The 20894-nt window shown below is 51.5% G+C and overlaps 1 protein-coding gene across 6 annotated transcripts in view; it reads right to left on the reverse strand.

Moving 5' to 3' along the window:
- Positions 1–20894, reverse strand: part of CLEC16A (C-type lectin domain containing 16A) — a 180395-nt gene that overhangs the window by 144086 nt on the left and 15415 nt on the right. For all 6 annotated transcript variants that reach the window (XM_054693842.1, XM_037507598.2, XM_037507604.1 and 3 more), the window contains exons 4-9: positions 17871–18019; positions 15117–15222; positions 13240–13363; positions 10424–10598; positions 8961–9014; positions 5295–5408 (exon numbers count right to left, since the gene is read on the reverse strand). In XM_054693842.1, the coding sequence (XP_054549817.1) occupies positions 5295–5408; positions 8961–9014; positions 10424–10598; positions 13240–13363; positions 15117–15222; positions 17871–18019 (722 nt within the window). The remainder of the gene's footprint in view (positions 1–5294; positions 5409–8960; positions 9015–10423; positions 10599–13239; positions 13364–15116; positions 15223–17870; positions 18020–20894) is intronic.

The following is a 20894-nucleotide window of genomic DNA, read 5'->3' on the forward strand; positions in this document are numbered from 1 at the left end:
CATCTCCCAAAGCTGCTAGTACTTCCCACATCCGAATGTGGAACCCGTGGGGATGTGCTGGTGCACCGTCTGTCTCCCCTACCAGGATGTCAGGCCAGGGGCCTCATCTGCCTTGCTTACCCTACATTCGCTGCGGCCAACAGTGCCTCCTCGAATGTGCGGGTGCCCCAGAAATACTTGGGGTGGAGGGGTTAGTGAGTGGGCAGCCAGGCCTGCAGGCAGGAAGTGCTCAGGACACGGCCACTGCTCCCATGGGGAATGGCCCACCCATAGCTCCAGTGTCACTGGAACATTATGATTTGAGAGAATAAAGCCCTTGAATGTTGTCTTTTCTTCTCTTTGTTCATGAAGTATTTGAGAATCTGTCTCTGTGCCTCATTGGAGGCTACCAGGAGGGTCTCAACCTCAGGTCAGCGAGACTTCAGCACTAGGGACACCTGCTAACCGTCTCCTGGGACGGGAGTTACACCCACCGCTACATTCGCTGTCCTCAGTCAGGGGATAAATGACCACCCACTGCCACCCTGGCCACTGCCTTTACATCAGTGGGATGCCTGGGAAGGAAGTGAATGAAGGGGCCCTTTTCTAGCCCATGTGCAGCCCCCAGCCTCCCATGAGGAGAAGCTGGGCTGCCTGACTCCAGCCCAGCTGGGAAGACGGCCTACAGCAGCGAGCGGGGGACCCATGCCAATTAGGAACACTCGATCCTGCCAGCACGCAGCTAAGACGCCAGGCTGCTACTGTCTCAGCCATGGCCCACGTGCCATGTGCTGGTGGGGTGCTCTTTGCGGGGTCTGGCTCCTGGGAAAGACAGGGGTCATGCAAAGAACATTGAGCAACTAGTGTTTTAGGTGTGTGCTCACCCTTCTTGATTTCCCGGAGCATCACCTAATATTGAGGACTTGCTGTGTGTTACACTTTGGAAAAAGCACTTTACACTGCGTTTACTCCTCTTCACAAATCCATGTTTGCGAATCTCATTGGAGGGGGGAAACTGCCCTGCCCTGGGGTGAGGAGCATGGAGCCACCCACCTGCTCCACTAGGCGCCCGCTCCACCAGGCCCCTAGCGCTGCTGTGGCATGGTACCCAGCGCGGCCCACTCAAACACCCCATCCCCAAAATCTGCCACTGAGCAAAGAGAAGGCGGCGTGTGAGGAGCAAGCACTGAAGCTATTGTGTTCCCTGAGACCCCCCCCCCAGCTCCCCACTGAGTCATCCAGTCCTGCAGCGAGTACTCCCCAAGCAGGCCCTGTGAGGGCACAGGCCATGCCGGCGTCTCCAGGACATAGCCCGCTGTCCTCGCGGGGGACAGGAGGCCCAGGAGGGCGAGGGAGGTGTCTTCCCTCCACACCACCACATCTCTGCCGAGGAAGTGGATGAAGGAATTCAAAAGCTAAGGAAACTATTCCACAGAAACCCAGGATGAAAAAATTCCTTACAAAAATAAATAAATAAATAAATAAGGAACCCACAGGTAATGATGCCTATCACGGGTGTAGCATTAGATTAGTCTCATCCACATGTTCGTTCTGCAAAAATGAGATGTCAGCAGTTTCACAATCAGTGCTGCCTTACTCTCTTCCCCCGACGAGAAACACTGTCTGCTCTGCATTAGAATTATAGCAGGAATCACCCCTTAGTAGAACCATATGATTTTAATGCACAGATGAATTTCAATTAGACATTTATCTAACCATGCTGATGTGTTTTAAATTTAACCCTAAATTACAGTCTTTTCAAATAACCCTGCTCTCCCCTCTGCTTCTCTCTTCAATTTTGGTTTGGTTTTGTGAAAGGTCTGCTGGTAAAAATGAAGCAATACCAGTAACTTATCTACAAATTACGGGAAGGAGAAAGTAGGTTAAAAAAGACCAAGAAACTTAAAACAAGTATGATCAAACCACATCCGAGTTAGGCAGGAAATAATAGGAGACTGCGCTTGCTCAGAGGGAAGGAAGGTGAGCCTTCCCAGGACCGCTGCCAGCGGGGCGGGGGAGGCTCACCTCCACTTTCCCAAATCTCGACTGGTCGTCACAGGAAGAGCTGGGAGTGGCTGCGGCAGAAGGCAAGAACCGGAAGTAGAGAGGACACTCTCACCGGGGCTGGCATTCCCTCCACACTCAAGGGAGCCTGCCTTCCAGCTCAGGCACCTGCCACTGCCAGTCCCTGGGTCCCAAAGGTTGTCTGTGTGTTTACAACGAGGAAGGCAGGAATGCATCCCAGGGGAGGCCAAAGAACAGATCCCCCCACACTCCTCTGATGAGAGGCTCTGCTGACTTGGGCAGCCTAAGCTGAGAGGTGGCCAGTAACTGCTATTTGTTTTTGCTCAAACTGCAAACTCGGCTGTCAGTTTCCTGCGTGTGATACTGTGCTAGGTTTGCAGGATGTTACCGTGGGGCCAACCAGGGAAAGGGCGCAGGGATTGCGATGATTTCTTGCAACAACACGCCAATCAATTTCAATGAAAAGCAGGCAAGCTCCAGCGCCCCCAGGCTCCTGGGGGCATCTCCTGGCACCAAGCCGGACATCAGCAGCAAATGTCTTACAGGAGGACCTGTAAGATGGACCTGTGAGGCCTGGGGTCTGAAATCACGTGACAGCAGGATCATGTAAATGGCATCCAAGTCAGCAGAGGCTGGGTGGGAAAGGGGATGTTTGCTGTATGGGTGTGTGTGTGTTGGGAGGAGGACTCTGAGAGACTTCCTGTCTATGCACGATGGTGACCACTTTGTCTGACCAAGACAATCCCCAAAAGTGCAATTTTATGTGAAACTTGCTAAACTTTAAAGTTGGTCATTCAGGGCCTCCCCGGTGGCGCAGCAGTTGAACACTGGGTTGCGAAGCTGCCAGCATCCTCTGCAGCGCCGGTTCGATCCCCGGCTGCTCCCCGGCCACCGGAGGAGGGTCCCGCATGGCGCGCAGACCTCTCCTGCCGCCCGCTGCTCCCCTCAGCAGTGTGCTTCGGTCCTTCTGCCTGCTCTGCTCCCTGCTCTGGCTCTGGTGAATTCTCTCACCTCCCGCGCCTCTGACTGTACCCAATGCTTGTATGTATAAATAAATAATAAATAAATAAATAAATAAACAAATAAATAAAGCTTGCCTCTTTTAAAAAAAAAAAAGTTGGTCATTCATAAAATTTTCTTGCAAACACGGAGAAGCCCAAACCTAAACAGCTTGAGGGCCAGCCTGCAGCATGCCAGGTGCTCCGTGGGCACCTCAGATGTATTTCCTTCCCATCCTCACCAGCAGCCCTCCCAAGTCGGGCCTGCTCACTCTGCTTCTCATAGGATGGAACTACACACTCAAAGTGACCTGCAGGCTGCGGGGTCTCAGCAGCTCTCACCTGGAGAGTCTTGGCGCTGCCTTAGCTACGTTCCTTCAGCAAAAGCTGGTTTAAGAAAGTTACATAGAAGTTATCTACAGCTCTGTAAGAGAGCAAATCAGCTCTACATCTGCTAGGCCACTGCTGCCATGGTGGGGCCCAAGAGGGGGTCTTCCCAGCTCCACTCTTGTCACCCCCAGTCACCTATTGGGTGAGTCCCCTCACCAAACTACTCCTTCCATCTGGAGCACTCAGAGGACCTGAGACAGTCCATTTGTGTATTTGACAGACGTCTGTCTCTCCCACTGGACAAGCTCCAAGGTGAAAGACACTGTTCAGAATTCTGTACATCCTCAGAACCAGCACGACGCCTGACTTAAATAAAAGGCTTAATAAACACTTACCGAAGGAATCTAAAAAAGGGCTGGGCCAGGGGCCTCCCTGGTGGCACCGGGATCAAAGTCTCAGTGCTATCAAGCTATCACCAGCCACTGTGCCCTAAGTTCGATACCCAGCCAGGGAGCTGACCCACAGAGCGCAGCAGACCTCTCCCGTCTCCCTGCTGTTCCCCTCGGCAGTGTGTTTCAGTAGATCCGCCTGTTCTGCTCCCTACTCTGTGTCTGGTGAATCCTCTCACCACCCGACCTCTGGCCAACACCCCAGTTCTTGTATGCATAAATAAATAAAAATAAATCTTAAAAAAAAAAAAGGGGGGGGGGTGCTGGGACAGCAGGGGCTATGAAAAGGCCCATTCAATCCAGTTGAAATAATGCCACCCCCAATGAGGACAGAGGTTTCTGGGAACCTTCTCAGAAGCTCTAATATGCTCCCTTAACCAGTGAAACAGGCTGGCCAGCCCACTGGATGCCAGACAACTAGAAGGATGGGACTCTTGTCATTGTGCCCAGTGCACTTCGGACCTGTCCTGCCATAGGATCACATTCCACCTGAGAGGGACATAGCTGACTGCCCAAGGGCAGGCCCAGCCCTTTACCTATGTAGGCACTGGCCAAGAACTTGGCTGCCAAGACAGAGCCCTTGTAAGATGCCCTGTAAAACACTGTGCTCATCGCAGACGCGGGTGCCCAGCCAGGCTGCAACAGGTACAATGACAGAGGAGATACCTGCCACAGCCACTCAGAGCAGGTAAGATCTCTGACAGTAGGGAGCCATAAGCAAGGGTCTCCAGACTGTGGGTACGTAAGAGTGCAGGCAGGTAGGTAGAAACACAGGGCACGCAGAGGGAGGGGAAAGCAGGATCAGTACTCAGGTGACCTGGAGCGTAGTTCCTCTGAGCAGGCCAAGAGGAAAATACAGGCATGAGACAGAGGCCAAACTGGGAAAGCCTCGGGAGAAGTGTTTTCCTCAGTGCAGTACAGAATGAACAATCACGGACAAAACACAAACACTCTGCATTGGGCCACGGATCTATGAGAACTTGGGAGATTTTGCATCAGGATGCAGATTTCCACCTTCTAGGGAAACCTGGCAATAATATATTCATAGTCCTGCAAAACAACTGCAAGCTGGTGTGGAACAGCACCTGCTCACAAAGGACCATGTACTTTCCAGTTTGCCACAGTCACCACCACTCCCTACTGCTCTCACATGGGGCCTACATCATTGAAACACGTATTTTGCCTTTACGGTATATGTACCTTCGGTAAGGTATTATTTCATTCTTTCCCAGTAACAGTGCCTCACAGAAGTGAAACGTAAGGTTCATTGCCATACACTCCACGTTCAATAACATACAGTGGATCATTCAAATCCACGCTTAACCTGAGCCCAGATTTTCCTGGGAACCCATTTTAAGATTCTGAAGAGCTTCCCTGAATCCCAGACCACGTGTACACCATCACTGCCGTATAAGCAGAATGTTGGCTTCTGGTTTTAGAGAAACAGACACGTAACAAAATAAGCCATGGTTTCTGATCAAGAGGAGAAACAGGCCCAGTGCTGGCGACTTACACAACTTCTCTGAACATCCTGCTCAGTCTTAGCGTACATCTCAGACAGATCTCCATTCAGAATGACTTCAGCTAACGAGTTCACCAGGGGTGCATGGTGTATAATTAGGAAGACCTGGTGAGAAAGAACAAATGGGATGGGCATGAGAGTGAGCAGTCTTGCAACGCCTTCCTCCTCCATCTGAAGCCACCAGGCTGGGCTACATACATCTTGTGCTCAGCCGTGATCCCTACGATGCAAAGCCCAAAGAATGGGCCACATTTAGGAGAAATCAGCTACACTATCTCCTTCAAGTCTTGGCCCCGCCTTCATTCAGAGTGTTGCCCATTTGGCTGCCTGCTTTCTGGCGGAAGGAAGTGCATTAACGCGAGACCGTCCCTCATGGCTGGATGAAGCCAAATCCAGCCGAAGTGGAGCAACATGGGAAGGGAGCCGCCGAACCAGCACACTCCTCCCCTCCACCGGCATTTCAGTGTCAAATTTGATTAAGATAAGACTAGAAGGCACTGGCCCAAAGCTTCAGTTATGCAGGGAGAAGGGGCCAGCGCATCTTGTTCCAATCAAGGACTTGGCAAAGGGGCAGCTACACAGAGATTCCATTGCTGGCAGGAGCTCTGACCCCCGTGGTGGGTTTCAGGATTCCATGGCAGTGTGGGGAGGTGTGGAAACTGTGGAGAAGAAAAGCCACACGAATCAGAGACAGACGTAGTCGTGCCACCATGCAAAACCAGGAGGCACTGGGCCGTAGGAGATGGCCCCGCCACGACACCCTGTTGCCCAATTTTGGTGGAAGGGCTTTAGGAATCAGGCATTAAAGCCACCTGTGACCCCAGCTCAGACACACCTGCTGTGTTGTTTTAAAATGTAAAGGCAGAAGAGACTGGGAGCGTTCAGGGTGCTATGGCTGCAGACAAAGCCTACAGCACCTGGTATTCCCAGGCGGTCTCTCATCCAAGTACTAACCAGGCCTGACCCTGTTTAGCTTCAGAGATCCAGAAACGTAAAGGCAACACGGAGCAGCGGTGTGGGGTGGAACTGCCCCATGCCAGGGAAAGGGAACGTACGAGTTGCTTAGCTACGCAGGGAATGGGTCTCTCCGCCTCGGCGTGGTTGTGGGCAGCGTAGGGATGTGTGGGCACAGTGTAGGAATGTGACTGTTTGTTATGAGAGGCTGTTCTGTCTATTGTAGAATTTTTAAGCGGTGTCTCTGGTTTCTACCCATAAGATGCCTACAGCACCCCCTTCCTCAGTTGTGGCTACCAAAAATGTCTGGAGATGTGGCTAAAGGTCTCCTGGGGCGACGTACCTCACCCTGGCCCCGCAGCTGAGCACCCCCTGTGGAGAACATCTCTATAAGGACACAGGAAAACCCTGTAACCAGAGCTGTGTCTGGGAAGAGAAATCAGGAGAATGAACAAGAGCAAAAAGAAATCTTAGTTTTCATTGCTTTGAACTTTTTAACTTTAAGAGGAAATGTTAAGGGACAAAAAGGAAAGACAGAAATGAGTAAGTACTGGGTGCCATCAGGAGTGGGATCGGGTGCCTGGGGGATGGGGTGAGTTTCCCAATGTGTCATTTTGTACTGTCTGCAGAGTGTGAATATACTGTTCCCCCCAAATCACTACAATGCAAATTGAGTACAAATGTGTTACCTACTTAAAAAAAAAAGCACATCTGTTTTTAAAACATAGAGATACTGACTATGAAGGACACTACATAGTCTGATCAAGAGAGTTAACCCCTGCCCAGAGCTATGGTAGGCAGCTAGATGCTACTGATGATGATGGTGGTGGTGATGATGGTGGCGGTGATGATGGTGGTGATGATGATGGTGGTGATGATGGTAGTGGTGATGATGATGGTGGTGGTGATGGTGGTGGTTTCTTCCCTTCCTCATGGCTGAATTACTGCCTCACTTCATCTAATCATAAAACCAAATCTAACCACTGAGTCCATTCATTCCAAGTCTCTACTGTGCATCTTGTATGAACGTGGTCTCAACGGATGATTTATTCATTCTTTCTTTCGGTCTACAAACAGTGAGCAGCTACTAAGGCCCACAGGACAAGGTAGACCGAGGCGAGTCAGCCACGCTCAGCAGTGTGTGCAGACCAGCTCCCACAAGCTGGGTCGGCGTGTCCACACCACACATTCATTTCTGCAGGGCAGCACCTCCGGCACATAAGTGAACACTAGGAATGTGAATGTTCTTGGTTTTGTAGCTGTAAAGTAATTTGGAAGGATACTTTTGATGTATGTCTTAAGGATGTAGATGCAGGAGTCATACCTGACTGGAGATTTTCACATCTTCTGGCGGTATTATGATAAACGTGAATGAGGGGAAGGGCTCTATTACTCAAACTGAGGAACACCAGATGACAAGCTGGACTTTTTGTGAGACGTCAAGACAAGTGATTAGGTTACTGTTCCTTCACTAAGAAAACAGGCCATGGGGGTTCTCAGACAATAGGCGTGCCTGACCCCTGGTTCCTGGAGGAGATCCTGCCCATGGCTTCGACAGCTGGGAGATCCTGAGGGCGCTCTCCATGGGATTCCTGTGGCTGAGCATCTGGCCTGCTTGGGTCCTGCCAGACTCCCAGAATCCCAAGCAGGAGACGCCGGTAGATTTATAATGAGGTGGCAGAGAAAGCTGCCAGGAGAGGTGGGGGCTTACACTGGGCTCTGGTGTGGAGTGCTGGGGTGACAAGAGACAAAGGGGCATTCAGAAGCCCCAATACCAGTGTGGAGTGCTGGGGTGACGAGAGACCCCAGGACAAGACTCCAGGAGTGGACAGCGAGCAGGCCCCAGGCTGACCCCATCGGGTCTGCATCTCTCGTCTCAGGTCAAGGGCAGACAGCCACCTCAAACTCCAGGAGAGCCAGGGAGCAAGTAAGAAGGATATTCTCCTAGCACAGTGAATAAATAACTTGCGTCCCTGCAGAAGTGGGAACAGGACTCTGGTCAAACGTTTGACTACTTGACAGTCTAATGAGATGGCCTGAGAGTCTGGACTGCTTGTAATAAAAATATTTTTAAAGTTATGTAACTGGGTCACCATGGAGTTTTTCCCTTCTTGTAAATATTACATAATTATGAGAAGGAAACATACTTGTTGAAGAGGGCAGGCGGACAAATTAGCTCAAGACACAAATCTGGGAACTGAGGCTGCTATGAGATACCTTCCAGAAGGTAATCTGAAACTAGAATCAGGACAGAAGCCTCTCCAAAGAGCCTCGTTAGTGGAAATTCGTTAGGCCAAGGTTGCTGCGTGCCTGTACACAGTGGGTCCTCAGTTTTGGGGCTTCTTTCAAAAGGCTGTGAGCAAGACCCAAGCAGGCCACATTTCCAGGGTATTTAGAACATTCCTGGCTGTTTTGGAAACCTCAGTCCCCATGGTAAAAAAGCAACTCTATTTGCTCTTTGCCATGCCAGGTTTGATTTATTTTCCATTTGTCTTTAAATTTCCATTCACTACTATGAAGAGGATGCCCAGCATCTTGACTCAGCGTCTGGAAAATAGAGCCCCCATTTCCTCTTATTTATTTAAAGTTGGGGGACACTGAAACAGAGGATGAAGCGATGTGGTCTGGAAAATTCCTGGAAGGCAGCAGCACTCCAAGCACCCCCTAAATGAGGGGGGGACACAGACAAACAGCCAAACATACCTGCGACAGGAGATAGAGAGAAACAGGCAGGCTGATTTTCGGTCGTTCTCCTCCCTGGCGAAGGGGATGGGGGGAGAGAAAGAGGTCTCGGTCACACAAGTGGTCAGCACAACAATCACCAAGCCAAAGCCACCAGAGCACAGGAGGGGCCCTGTCCCCAACCCCCTCCCGCCCCTAGGCTGCGCTTCCCTGGGGCCAGCCCAAAGTCCACTCTGCAAGATAAACTCCCAGCCTCGGTCCATTCCGTACCACCTGAGAAATCTTCCACCGTCAGTCAGATCAGAGGCTGGGCCTAAGAGACCCAGGTCCTCCAAACACCAAGAACACCCATTCCACCCTCAGGGGCACTGAGAGCTGGGGCAGGGGTAGGGGGGTGGAGGGAGGGCGGGCAGAGGCCAGTTCTCAGGAAGGAACTTCCAAACCCAGAGGCAAAAAGCAGTTTGGGGTACTCTGGCCTTGGGAAGGCCCCCATTCATACAGCGCTTCAAATGGGCTCCAGCTCACACCAACCCTGGGACGAGCGGCAGGACCCTTTTGCTCAGGGAGCAGAACTGCCTTGCAGAAGGTCAAGAGTGACATTCAGGAAGGGGCAGCATTTGAACCCAGGTCCGAAGCCTTTAATACCTGTGCTTTCTCTCTGCCTCCCAGGGCTACCTCTGGTAGATCTAGTTATTTACTTATTTTTTGAAAGAATCTTCACATTCTATGCCAAAAGAAAGTTGCATCCCATTGGGACCTATCCACAGAGGCTAAAACCCCTGTCGAGGAACCATCTGGCCTGTCCTCCCAGGAGGCATCTGCCCCTGAACCCCAGGAGGCCTTGGGCAAAGGCCTGTCCTCCCTGAAGCAGCAGCATTCATAGGGGGACCGAGAACCAGCAGTTCAGAATCACTGGACCCACTGAACCAGAACCCCTGTGCATTCTGACAGGCACAAGACCCTCGGGCATCCCCGAGCCTGCAAGCTGTGTCCATCCCTGCCCCTGCATTCTGTGTAGCCTTTGCTGTTGCCCAGATGGCCTCCAAGTCAATCAGCTCTGGCAAGAGCAGAAAGCCAGTGGGGATGAGAACACTTTAAAAGAAGGATGCAGAGACACAAAAACCTAAATTCGTGGAGGTGTCCTGTTTCTTTCTGACATCAGTATTCTTTTCTCATTCACTGTTACAGCTTCTCCCTCCTCAGGAAATAAGGGCAAGGGAAGGAAACCCCGGTGCCTTGGGAGGGATGGCGCTCAGGCCCTAAGTCCCTGGTGGAGGTGAGGAAAGGAGGGGCACATGTTGAGGGGTGGAGCTGTGCTCCCCACATTGTTATATAAGGAATGGAAATGAATGGCAAATCAATCAAATTTGATTAAAATCAAAAACAAGTAAACAAAAGCCTCAACCCCTCACACAGCATGGTCCTATCCAAGGTGCCTGTCCTTCCTCTTCTGAGGAAGCCGAGCCGGGGCGGCTCCAGCCCACCTTGTCCTGGTTCTCCAGTGAGTACACGTAGAGCGGCAGGAAGAGCCTGTTGAGCAGGTGGTCGGTGAGTACGTCATTGAGGAACTCGCAGTTGATGATCAGGATATCGTTGAGATAGTGCAGGTGATCCAGGTGCTCGGCCACCAGGTCGCTCAGCTTGCCCCGATTGCGGTGCCTGCCGAGAGAAACGCCCCCTCAGCCTGGGAGCCGATGCACAGCGTGCTGGGTCTAGAACTGTGGCTGAGACTTAGTCACGGGCATGCGTTCACTCACAACAGATACTGCGGTTGTCTCAAGGGAGACTGATCCTGACCCCACTGGTGGGATCTGGTCCACTGCAATTGATTTTAGGGGGTTTCTGGGGGCTCCCCCCACCCTCTGGGGAACTAAGCCCAACTCACCCCTGCGCCCCTCACCAAGTGGGATAAACAGAGGCAAACCTTGCTAAGCTCACAGCAGGCCCTTTCACGAGAACAGCCACTAACCAGTGTGGCAGGATCCCCTGGCACCCAAGATAAGCGGTATTAATGGGGCAATAAATCCTGGCTAATTAAAATGCTCCAGAGGCGTGCCGAGAAAAAAGCAGGCCTCAGCAGCCATGTCCGCCCCATGGGCTCAGGCCATGATGGAGGCAGAGTGCGAGGACGGTATCCCCTCTGGCCCCAGGAGGTCTGTTTCCTCTAGGCGGGGAAGTGGGTGCAGTCTCACATGCCCAAGGATGGAACCCCTTAGCCAGCCAGTGGGCACCCCTTCCCCATCCCCAAAATGGCAGGGCTATAAAGAGCAAAGCAGCCGAGTGACGCATTTGTTTTATTAGGATTATCACCCAAGTAATAGAGGGCCATTTTAGAAGACAAAAAAGAAAAAAATGAAAGCAAAAAGAAATCAAAATCTCTGAAAGCCCCACCATGACCTAGCATTTGGGGCCTTGGGAGCCTGCAGCCCAAGTCTCTGTATTTCTGGGTCTCCCTGTACCGATGTCAAAGCACAGGTGTTACCTACCTGTGCCTCTAACCGTCACGCTTTCGGGATGCACATCTACCTGTGCATCTAACTGTCATGCTTTCGGGAAACAAAGACAGGATCGTTTTTGCTCCTCTTACATGACTGGATAATTATTCCTTATTACACTTGCAGGTGCTATTCAGTAGATGTGTCTAGCAAGGACATGCTGTGATGCCTGAGGTGACGCATACCCTGGACCCACTGCCCACCCAAGGCCTGGAACGCTTTATACACATTTTGCAAACTTTTCCCCCACTTAATAAAATAACTATGGAAATGTTTCTTTGGTAGAATATTTAATACACTTTACCTTTGAAGCCTTCAGTTAAAAGGAATCTTATCAAAGTTACAAGTGCAGATGGTTTAAAAATCAAGCTGGTAATGAAAACCAGCAGCTCCTGGCCAACTCCCCAGCCTGCCTGTTCTCCGGGGGAGGCAGGTTTTATTTAGCTCTTTAGTGGGGAGCCCCTCCCCAATGGCTATAAATCTACAGGACTTCTACTTGGCATGGAGTCGTCTCTGCTACTAGCTGTTGACAGAGCTCTTGGTGTCCCCTCCGCCCTCCCCCAGTGGCCGCCAGTGACCAGTGTCCACTTATCGAAACTGCTCGCCACACTGAGGACTGGGATGTCACTTCCCTCCTGTGTCACTGCGTGTTCTTTCCTCACAGGTGTCCCGTGACCCGCCCTACCCATGTCATCTGCCAGCCACCTGTCCTCACCTCCTTCCCAAAGTGGGGACAAATATTCTACCTTGCCTAGCTCCTCCCCCAGCAGCCCTCCTCCCAAGTCCCTTGGGTGGCCTGATCTTGTCCACTGTGCCTTCCCCAGGTCTGTGTGGGGCTGCCGATCTGGGGCCGTGATTCTCAGTTGACTTGGCCTTAAAGGAGACATTTGGCCAAGTCTGGAGATATTTCTGGTTGTCACAACCCGGGGAGGTGCTACTGGCTTCGAGTGGATGGAGCCAGGGATACTGCGCACCCTCCGACATGCATCCCATCGCCCCATGACACAGGGCCAAGGGTAAGAAATCCCACTTTGGAACTTCTACTCATCACCCCAAATCACCATCCTAATCACTTAAAAAAAAAAACCAAACAAACAAAAAAAAAAAAACCCACAACGATTGAGATACAGTTCACATGCCATAAAATCTACCCATTTAATGTGACTTGAATGGTTTTTGGTACAGTGCCAGCGACCCAGCCACCAGCACAACCAGCAACGCTTTTATCACCTCCCCACCCAACCAGGCCCCTACTCATAGCTAGTGGTTCCCATTTCTCCCATGACAACCCCACCCCAACCCCAGTGGCAGGAAAGCATTCACCCTCTCTGTCTCGATGGGCCTATTCTGGGCATTTCCTAGAAACAGAACCACATGTCTGTGGGCCTTGGCATCTGGCTTCTTTCTCTTACTAGAGAGCTTCCAAAGTCCTAGGTTTGCAGAGGGTGCCTCGCTCCTCTGTGCTGCCAGACAGGGCTCCACGCAGTGTGGTCTACCGTACCCCGACTGTTCATGCATCAGTAGCTGGGTAACGTTTATCTTTTCATTGAGCACCTACTGTGTGCCAGCTGCCTGGCAGCCCATCTAAGGGTGTGTTGCATTCAGTGACCTCATTCCCTCTGGGAGATACTTGTTTCCAGCTCTCCACTGATCCAAACAGGCAGGCAGCACCTTTTAGAGCACAGAAATCCACATCTGCCCACATGCAGATGAGGACATTTTATCCTAGTGTTTACTGGTCCCCAATAAAAATGCTCCCCTTACAGTCACTCTGTCTACCTAATAAGCACGCGGAGGTCACTTACTCCTCATCAGTCTGCACACAGTTATCAAGTTCGATCACGTGGCTCCCGATGAACCAGACCAAGTTGGAGAAGTAAGGGACGGCCGTTTTATCTCTGATATAGTGCAGCATGGCCTGGTTATCCACTGAGAAAATCCACAAAAGAAGAGAAAGTAAGTCACGCTACCAAAAATAACTTGGGAGAGATTCAACAATAACAGCACCACTACCACGATGAAAAGCCTTTTCCTATCATCTCAGTCTTTTCTGTCTTTCCTGGAAATACTGGAACATGGCTGTCTTATGTACAAAACTAATCTCATCCAGGCAGTTCTTATGCTATTTTTTATCTTTAGTAAAATCAGTTAATCGGACGGTTTAGCCCTAAGAGTGCTCTGGAGGGCACCCGTACCAGCTGCATGGCCAGCTAGACTACCCAGGAGGCTACACCATGCTCAAGCAAGTTCCCTGCATTTACATGTAAGGATAAGTTAAGAAAGTGGAAAACCAGAGGTTAATAACTTACATGACACTGGAATAAGGAACACAGGAATCGTCATGGAAGGAAAGGCAAAAAACAGACAACAGTTAACAGGGTTAGGAGCTGAGATGCGAGATAGCTGCTCAGAGGGGGAGAGAGCGGGAGGCTTCATCTAAACTGAAAGGTACAGGTTAGAAGAGAACAAGAGAGAACAGAGCGGGGGCAGCAGCAGAACGGGCTTGGGCTTGGCCTGGCCGGGGACTCGGCCAGATCACAAACTCGGAAGCCTGAGTGTGGCTAGTCACTCAGTGAGTGAAGCCAACAGACCCAGAGTGTGAACTGAGGAGCATGGATGGCTCTTGGGCCCAAAGGGAGAAGCTGCTTCTCAGCACCAGCTCACCACTGCCCTGTAAGGCTGTGGGCCCAGAGTAGCTAAATCTACACATTCAAGTCTGATCACGAGTATGCACAGGCCCAAGAAGACTGTTACCCCAAATCACCCAATCTGTAATTTTTTTAAACACACCTAAGCCAATTAGAACACGTCTGAGTCTGGATTCGACTCTCAGGCCTTCAGTTTGTGACCTCTAGATGGACCTCATTGGCCTCTTAGAAAGTTCTTCAGTTTAAAGCAATCCCAGAACTAGATGGAGTGCGTCCCTGGGGAACTCCCGCCCCCTCCCAATTGGGGTCATCTCAAGCAATGACATCACAACTCAGCAAAGGTCAAAGTTCTTTGATCTCTGAGAAAATGGAACCCCAGCTCCAGCGTGGTGACTGCAGGAGAAATAACTACTAGGCATTAAACTTCCAAGGCGTTGCCTTTGAGGGCAATTTCAGTTCAGGAAATGTGTCAGCCAGACTCTATGCTAGTGTGGGCAAGGGAGGTGGCAGGGCTTCTCCAGGAGGCAATGTTTTGGGCATTAAGTACATCTTGAAAGGAGGGATTTGTTGTTGGGTTTGGCTGCATTGAGAATACAAAACTGCCCCCTGCTGTTTGCGGTGTGAAATGCTTTTTATACATTTTTCAAAAGATAGCCGACCTTCTGGCTGTACTGGGGCCAAACACAGGCCAAAACATGAAAATTTAAAACTAACGCTCAAAGACAACTTTGCTTTATCTGATTATGACATGGCGGCTACAAGCTCCAACGTGCCTCTCGTGGGGTGTTACTATTTCTGCATGTTGGCTCTAAGACTTGAACATGCAGAACAGAGCGTGCATGAAGGCCGTGGTACAAAAAGTAATGTAAAGGGCCAGCTGAGTGTTCAGTGACCACAAGCCTGTGGTGATATAAGCAATCAAGCAACAATAAATGAGCCCCTCTCACCACTGGAGAATCGTAGGGGCAGACTCACGCACAAGTGCTAACTGCTAAGTTAAAATCCAACAGGGCGGGAACTGCCAGGAAACCTACCTTTGTAGACGTTCAAGGTTATGGTTCTTACAGCAATTCTAACCATGCTTTCAGGGTGGTTGAAAAATTTGATAGCTTCTGTATACAAGGCAAAGTCATTTGTGTGCTAAAACCAAAGAACCGAGAATTAGTTGCAAACCCCTGAGACAGGCCTGCCCCCCTGCCTTTTGAATCCTAGCAGAGATGCCAATAAAAGACATAAAAAGTTACCAAAGTGAACTTGAAGTCAGTGGTTCCTTCCCAGTGGGGAACATGAGAAGGGATGGGTGACAAGACCATGGAAGAAACAGAAAACGTTCAGACAGCACCAGGCTGGTTGGCGATCCGTGACACCACTTCTTAGCGGCGTGATGGAATGTTCCTAAGTGTCTGTCTGTCTTTAAAATGGGGATAAATACCTTGCACTTTATGGTCAGAGGTATTAAATGAGATCATTTCCGGTGCAGTGCTTAGCCCGGGCCTAATTCCTAATGAGTTCTGGGGAATAAGGTTGCTGTCACCCCTGGAGGCTCCATCGACTGACAAAGCATCAACTGACAAGGCAAGCATGAAGTGTGACTGCGACTGGAATCCCTGGCTATTATAAATTTCTCTATTTGGAAATAGGAGACTGTAAACATTATCATGGAGAAAGAGGAGCTCAGGAATCTTCTGACGTTAAAAAGGGATCATCAGAATGGACAGAAATGGTTCAGAACCACAGAACTCCACCCGGGGAGCCTTTGAAGTACATCAGGAGCTGGGCCTAGAGACACAGGGTGCTGCTCTGCTGCCCTCTGCTGGCCCGACTCCACATGCCTCTGGATTCCCCGGGAGGGCACCCGCAGGCTGAGTGTGGGGGAGAGGTGACAGTCAAGTTCCAGGAAAGTGACAACTGTCTCCTGAGGACAGGGCCACTGTGAGCACGAGGAGGCAAGTATACCCTTAACAAGTATGAGCTGCTGCAGTAGCCACGTAGGAGGAAACCAAGAGGTGAGCTTGCTCTAAAGCTCACCGCTGCTTTAAAGACCACAGGGCGTTCTTCCAGAAACTTTGCTCTAGCTTCAAAATCCCAGCATTCTGCCCTCCCAATCAGTACAGAGGAGCACAGCTCACCCGGGTCGGGGAGAACCTGGCCCCTCTCTAGCCAGACTCGGCAGGTGGGTCATCTGTCCTGGGACATGTGCCTGAGTACCTGCCATGCGTGGCTAGGGGCCATACAATATTAATTTTTCAAGCTGCCACAAATTTGATGGTTGGCAGTTAGCACTTCGTCCATCTGAGGCCAGCTCTTCCCACACTCACACAAGTAATCTGGACAGAGAAAATCAAGATGTAGGGGACTTCTGCCACGTCATCTGGGGACAGCAGGATGGCTTTTGCCCTAACTCAGATCTGTGTGGGGTTAGGGGCTGGCTCCCAGTACAGGCCCGCCCAGTGCCGCGGGCACCCATCGGAGGACACTCCACGCACACAAACACTAGGTGGCTGGGTGGAATCTGGCCTCCAAGTTGGCCCGGCGGTCCTCACCTCCTGTGTCCACCTACTTGTGTCCTCCTCCCACACACTGAGATAGGGCAGCCCTGTGAGGCCTAAAGAATATGGCAGAAGTGATGTGTCCTCTGAGGCTGGGTCATAAAGGCATCAAGGCTTGCATCAGTCTCCTGGGTCATTTGTTCTGAGAAAAACCAACCACCATACCATGAGGACGCTTGGGGAAGGCTGCGTCACCAAGGCCTCTGGCCGACAGCCAGCACCACCTCACTAGGCAAAGGCGTGAGCCATCTCAGAAGCAGATCATCAGCCCCAATCCAACCTCTGGATAACACAGCCTCATGACTGAGCCTGAACTGAGCAGCCTACCAGGCTGCTCCCTAATTCCCAACATACTTGGGGAGAAATGTGACAGAGTTCTGACCAGTGCGACATAAGAGAAAGTCCACTGGGAGGCTTCTGGGAAGAAGTTATTTGGAAGATAAAACGGGACACAGGAAGGGAAGTGATTTCATCAGGCTTTCCCGCAGTGGCGTGTGATGTTTGGAACTGCTGCAGCCATCCTGAGGCCATGAGGCATCGAGCCTGAGGACAGAGGCCAGCTGTATGGTCAGCACAGCAGGAAGCTGGAAACTCCTGGACCCCAGATGAAGTGGTTGAGCCATGAATGAGCCAGCCCCAAAGAGCAACATCTGAACCTCTGGGGACCTTATCATTCAAGGGCCTTTTAATTATGACAGCAGCAGCAATTTATGTATTTAAGTTGCTCGTATTTCTCCCAAGGAATACCTGGGATGTTGGCTTGTAAAGGGCAGCAATGGCTATGCTTTTAGGGAGCCAGGTTCATACTGGGAGGCTTGAAGACTTCCTTTCATTTAATTAGATCCTCGGAAACCCTTACAAGGGCATGCTCTCATGCCCATTTCTCAGACAAGGAAACTGAGGCTCAGAGGACAGGGACTTGTCTAAGGCCACAGACCAGGGAAGTGACCAGTCAGTTCGGACTGGACTTCCTGTTTCTTCCCAGGGCAACATAACCCTGAGCAACTTCCGGGAACTTCTCCCCACCAGGTAACACAAATGGAACTGTGTGTTAAAAATAGAGGGGTAAGTGGTTAAACTTTAAAATGAAACCTTTCGATGCATGCCCAGGCCAAAGAGAACCGCTCTGAGGCTCAGGTAAGAGCGCATGTGTAAGGGCTTTGGAAGCAGATCCACAGCCACCCCACGGAAGGCGGCTCTGACTGGCCACCCACAGGTGCCCCTCCGGCAGTTACTCACCTCATTGTAAAAGAAGTGGACGGTGTGGTTGTTGAGTTTTAACGAGAGGGTTTTCAGGAATGATATATAATATGCCATAATCTCCTCATCGGAAAAGTCAAACTTATGGACAATGATAGAATTGACATAGTTATTAGAGAGCAAATAATCTAGAGGGAGAAAAACAAACAAGCGGGACACAAGTTAATGGTGCTGGAGGAAGTGTGGCAGAGCCAGCCAGGGGGAAAAGCCCAGGGCCCTGGAGCCTGCTGGCGCCAGCCCAGCTTCCTTCTGGGTGGCTGGGGTTCAACAAGTGAACTCAGAGCAGCTGAAGCTTTAACCAGCAAAGCAAGCTGCCCCTGTGCCTGGCCCCTAGAGAGTTCAAGAGCAATGCCTTAGAAAGGCCAGGCCACCCCTCCCTCCCACACCAAATACAAGAAAACACTCCAACATTTTCTTTCTTTGCTGGCAATGTTCAACTCGAGAGCTGGGGGTGGGGAAGACGAGCTGGTACGTGGGTGTTTTCACAAACCACCCCCACACACACAAGGGTAAAGAGCACTGTGGGCTATAAAAAGCTGTCCCCCTTTGCCATCAAAAGTCACACCATCATCCCTGAATGCCACAGAGGGCTGAGTGTGGCTTCCTTCTCCCTAAGGAGCCACGTGCTTTCAAAAAAGGCCCTTTAGATGATGAACTCCTAGGCCACAGGCTGAGGGCTTCCCATCAACCCTCGGGACCCAACTGCCGACGAGGTCCCGGGCTTCCCAGTTAGCAGAGAGGAAAAAGACACCGAGAGGTTGACTGACTCGCCTGAGAACACAGAGATGATAAGTCACAGAGATGGGATTTGAACTGAGGTCTGATGGCAGAGCCTGTGGTGCCAGGCACTAACAGGGACCACCAAGGAAAACTGGGTGACGAGGGCTGTGGGCCCTGGGGGCCAACTAGAATGGTCGCCTCCTCCCAGCCCCCCGTGCTCGGGTCCTGTAGAAATGCAGGCCTGAATGGTGACGGGGTCTGACTGTGTGAGGGAGGCTGGAAAGCCAAGGTCAAGGTGTACCTCCTGATTGCAAATGCTGCCACCAGATCAACTAGCTTTGTTTAAAAAACTAGTTTTACTGATTTACCATTCATTCACCTCACTGTAATCTCAGAGGACACCTTCACACCTGACAGGGGCATGTGCTTGCCCCACCACCAGCAACGCTGCCGAGGCCCTTACCTACCATGGCCTGCCTCTGTCCCCGCCGGGAACCCCTATATTCTGCAGAGGGTGGGCTGTTCTGTATGTTCTGCCACAGATGAGCTGGCTGTTACAGCTGTGCTGACCCACCAAGGCAGGTCTAGAGACCCGCTGAGCCTGGGAGCCGGCTCACACCAGGCCTGTCCTGCACTGCCATTCTGGGTACTCTGTCCGTCCACCAGGCACCGCATAGATAGGTAAAAGCTGAAGAGGCAACGCCTGCACATGGTGGGTAGATAGTAAGGGGGGTAGGGAGCTTCGAGCTCCCCCACAGTCTGGCCTGGCAGTCTCAAGGCCTGGAGCTCGTCAGCCATGTGCATCGTTGGCCCGTGGGCTCTTTGTGGGCCAGGCCTGTTAGGAGCGGTTCCATCGTGCTCATGTTTGAGAGGCACTGGACTTGACCACGGGCCTGTGCCACTTTCCAGCCGCCCAGCTGAGCGACTCGGGGCAAGCCACGGTGCGTCACCACCAGCCAGGTTCCCGGTCTGAAAGCTGCAACGCTGGTACCTTTCTCCCAGGGTTTCGTGCAGATGAAGGGAGCGAGATAGTGGGGGGCACAGAGCAAGCGCTCCCCCCATAGCAGCTTCCCCTGTGTTACTGTCACCTGGGGAGTCCTGACCTCCATCATCATATTCTAAGACCAAACAGAGTGCTCGTGGGTGAATCAGAAATACCCATGAAGTTATTTGGTGCCAAAGAGCTCCTTAACCTAGGCCATTCGAAGTGTAACTGGAAGACTGCCTGGAATCACCAAAATAGACAAGAACAGCCTTCCAGGAGCAGGGGGCATGGGAGGGGTCCAGAACAGCACACTGGCGGGCTCACAGGAGACACGCAGACAGGCCTAGAAGTTCGTAGGGTGACCAGTCCCGATTCTAACACTCCCTGAAGAGCTCTCAGGCCCCCTGCACAGAGGTGGCCGTGGCCGTGGGTCTGGGGTGAGGATGCTCTAAGCTTGGCTTGATTTACTAGAATTGTACATAGATCTGAATCTTAAGTCCTTGTGACTTTATACTTTACATACACATTCCTCTAAATTTTAGGGGCCCAGCTGGATGAACTTTTGCAGTATATGCACCTCCAAACACCACCCAATGGGCCGCTTCCCAGAAGCTCCCTGTCCAAAGATGACCCTGTCTCCATGCACTTCTGCTTCCCACATGCACCAAATAGCACGCACACTTCTGTGTACCTGGCTCCTTCTGCTTGCACGCCAGTGAGGGCGAGGTTGCTAGTGGTGGAGGGCCTTCCTTTTTGCTCTGTGCCGTGTGACAGTAACTCTGGAGAAGCCTCAACCTGCCCACCTGGAACTACCCTATGACAGCAGCCCAGGGACACTGTGCTATCTGGCTGGCACAGAGGCGGGGGCTGGTGAGACACCGCTGTGAGCCCCATGGTGGCTGGTAGCAGTGCCCGGGCCCCAGTGGCACAGACGCCTGCGCGGGCAGCCTAGATCTGCTGGCAGGAACCTCTGGGCTGCATCGAACTGGAACAGCCACATGCTCCAAGCTTTCCCCGGCAGGGACTTTTTCCAGGGCCTCCACGAGATGACAGCGTGGGTGCTGGGGGCCAATGGAGGAGCAGCGGAGATGCCTCTATTATTTGGCAGGGACTTTTCTACTCCACCCTTACCATGTGGTCAGCCTTTTGTGGCAGCCTTTTATAACAAACCCAGGAATCTGTCTGCGACCTCAGTCCCTCGGGCCTCTGACTCAGGTTACACACCCAACGGGCAGCAGGTGCACTTGTAAAATGGCAGTTTGTAATAGTGAAAATTTGGAAACCACCTAAATGCCCAT

The sequence above is a fragment of the Talpa occidentalis genome, unplaced genomic scaffold, assembly GCF_014898055.3.
Source record: "Talpa occidentalis isolate TD23 unplaced genomic scaffold, MPIMG_talOcc4v2.1 talOcc4.12, whole genome shotgun sequence".
Taxonomy (NCBI): Eukaryota; Metazoa; Chordata; class Mammalia; order Eulipotyphla; family Talpidae; genus Talpa; species Talpa occidentalis.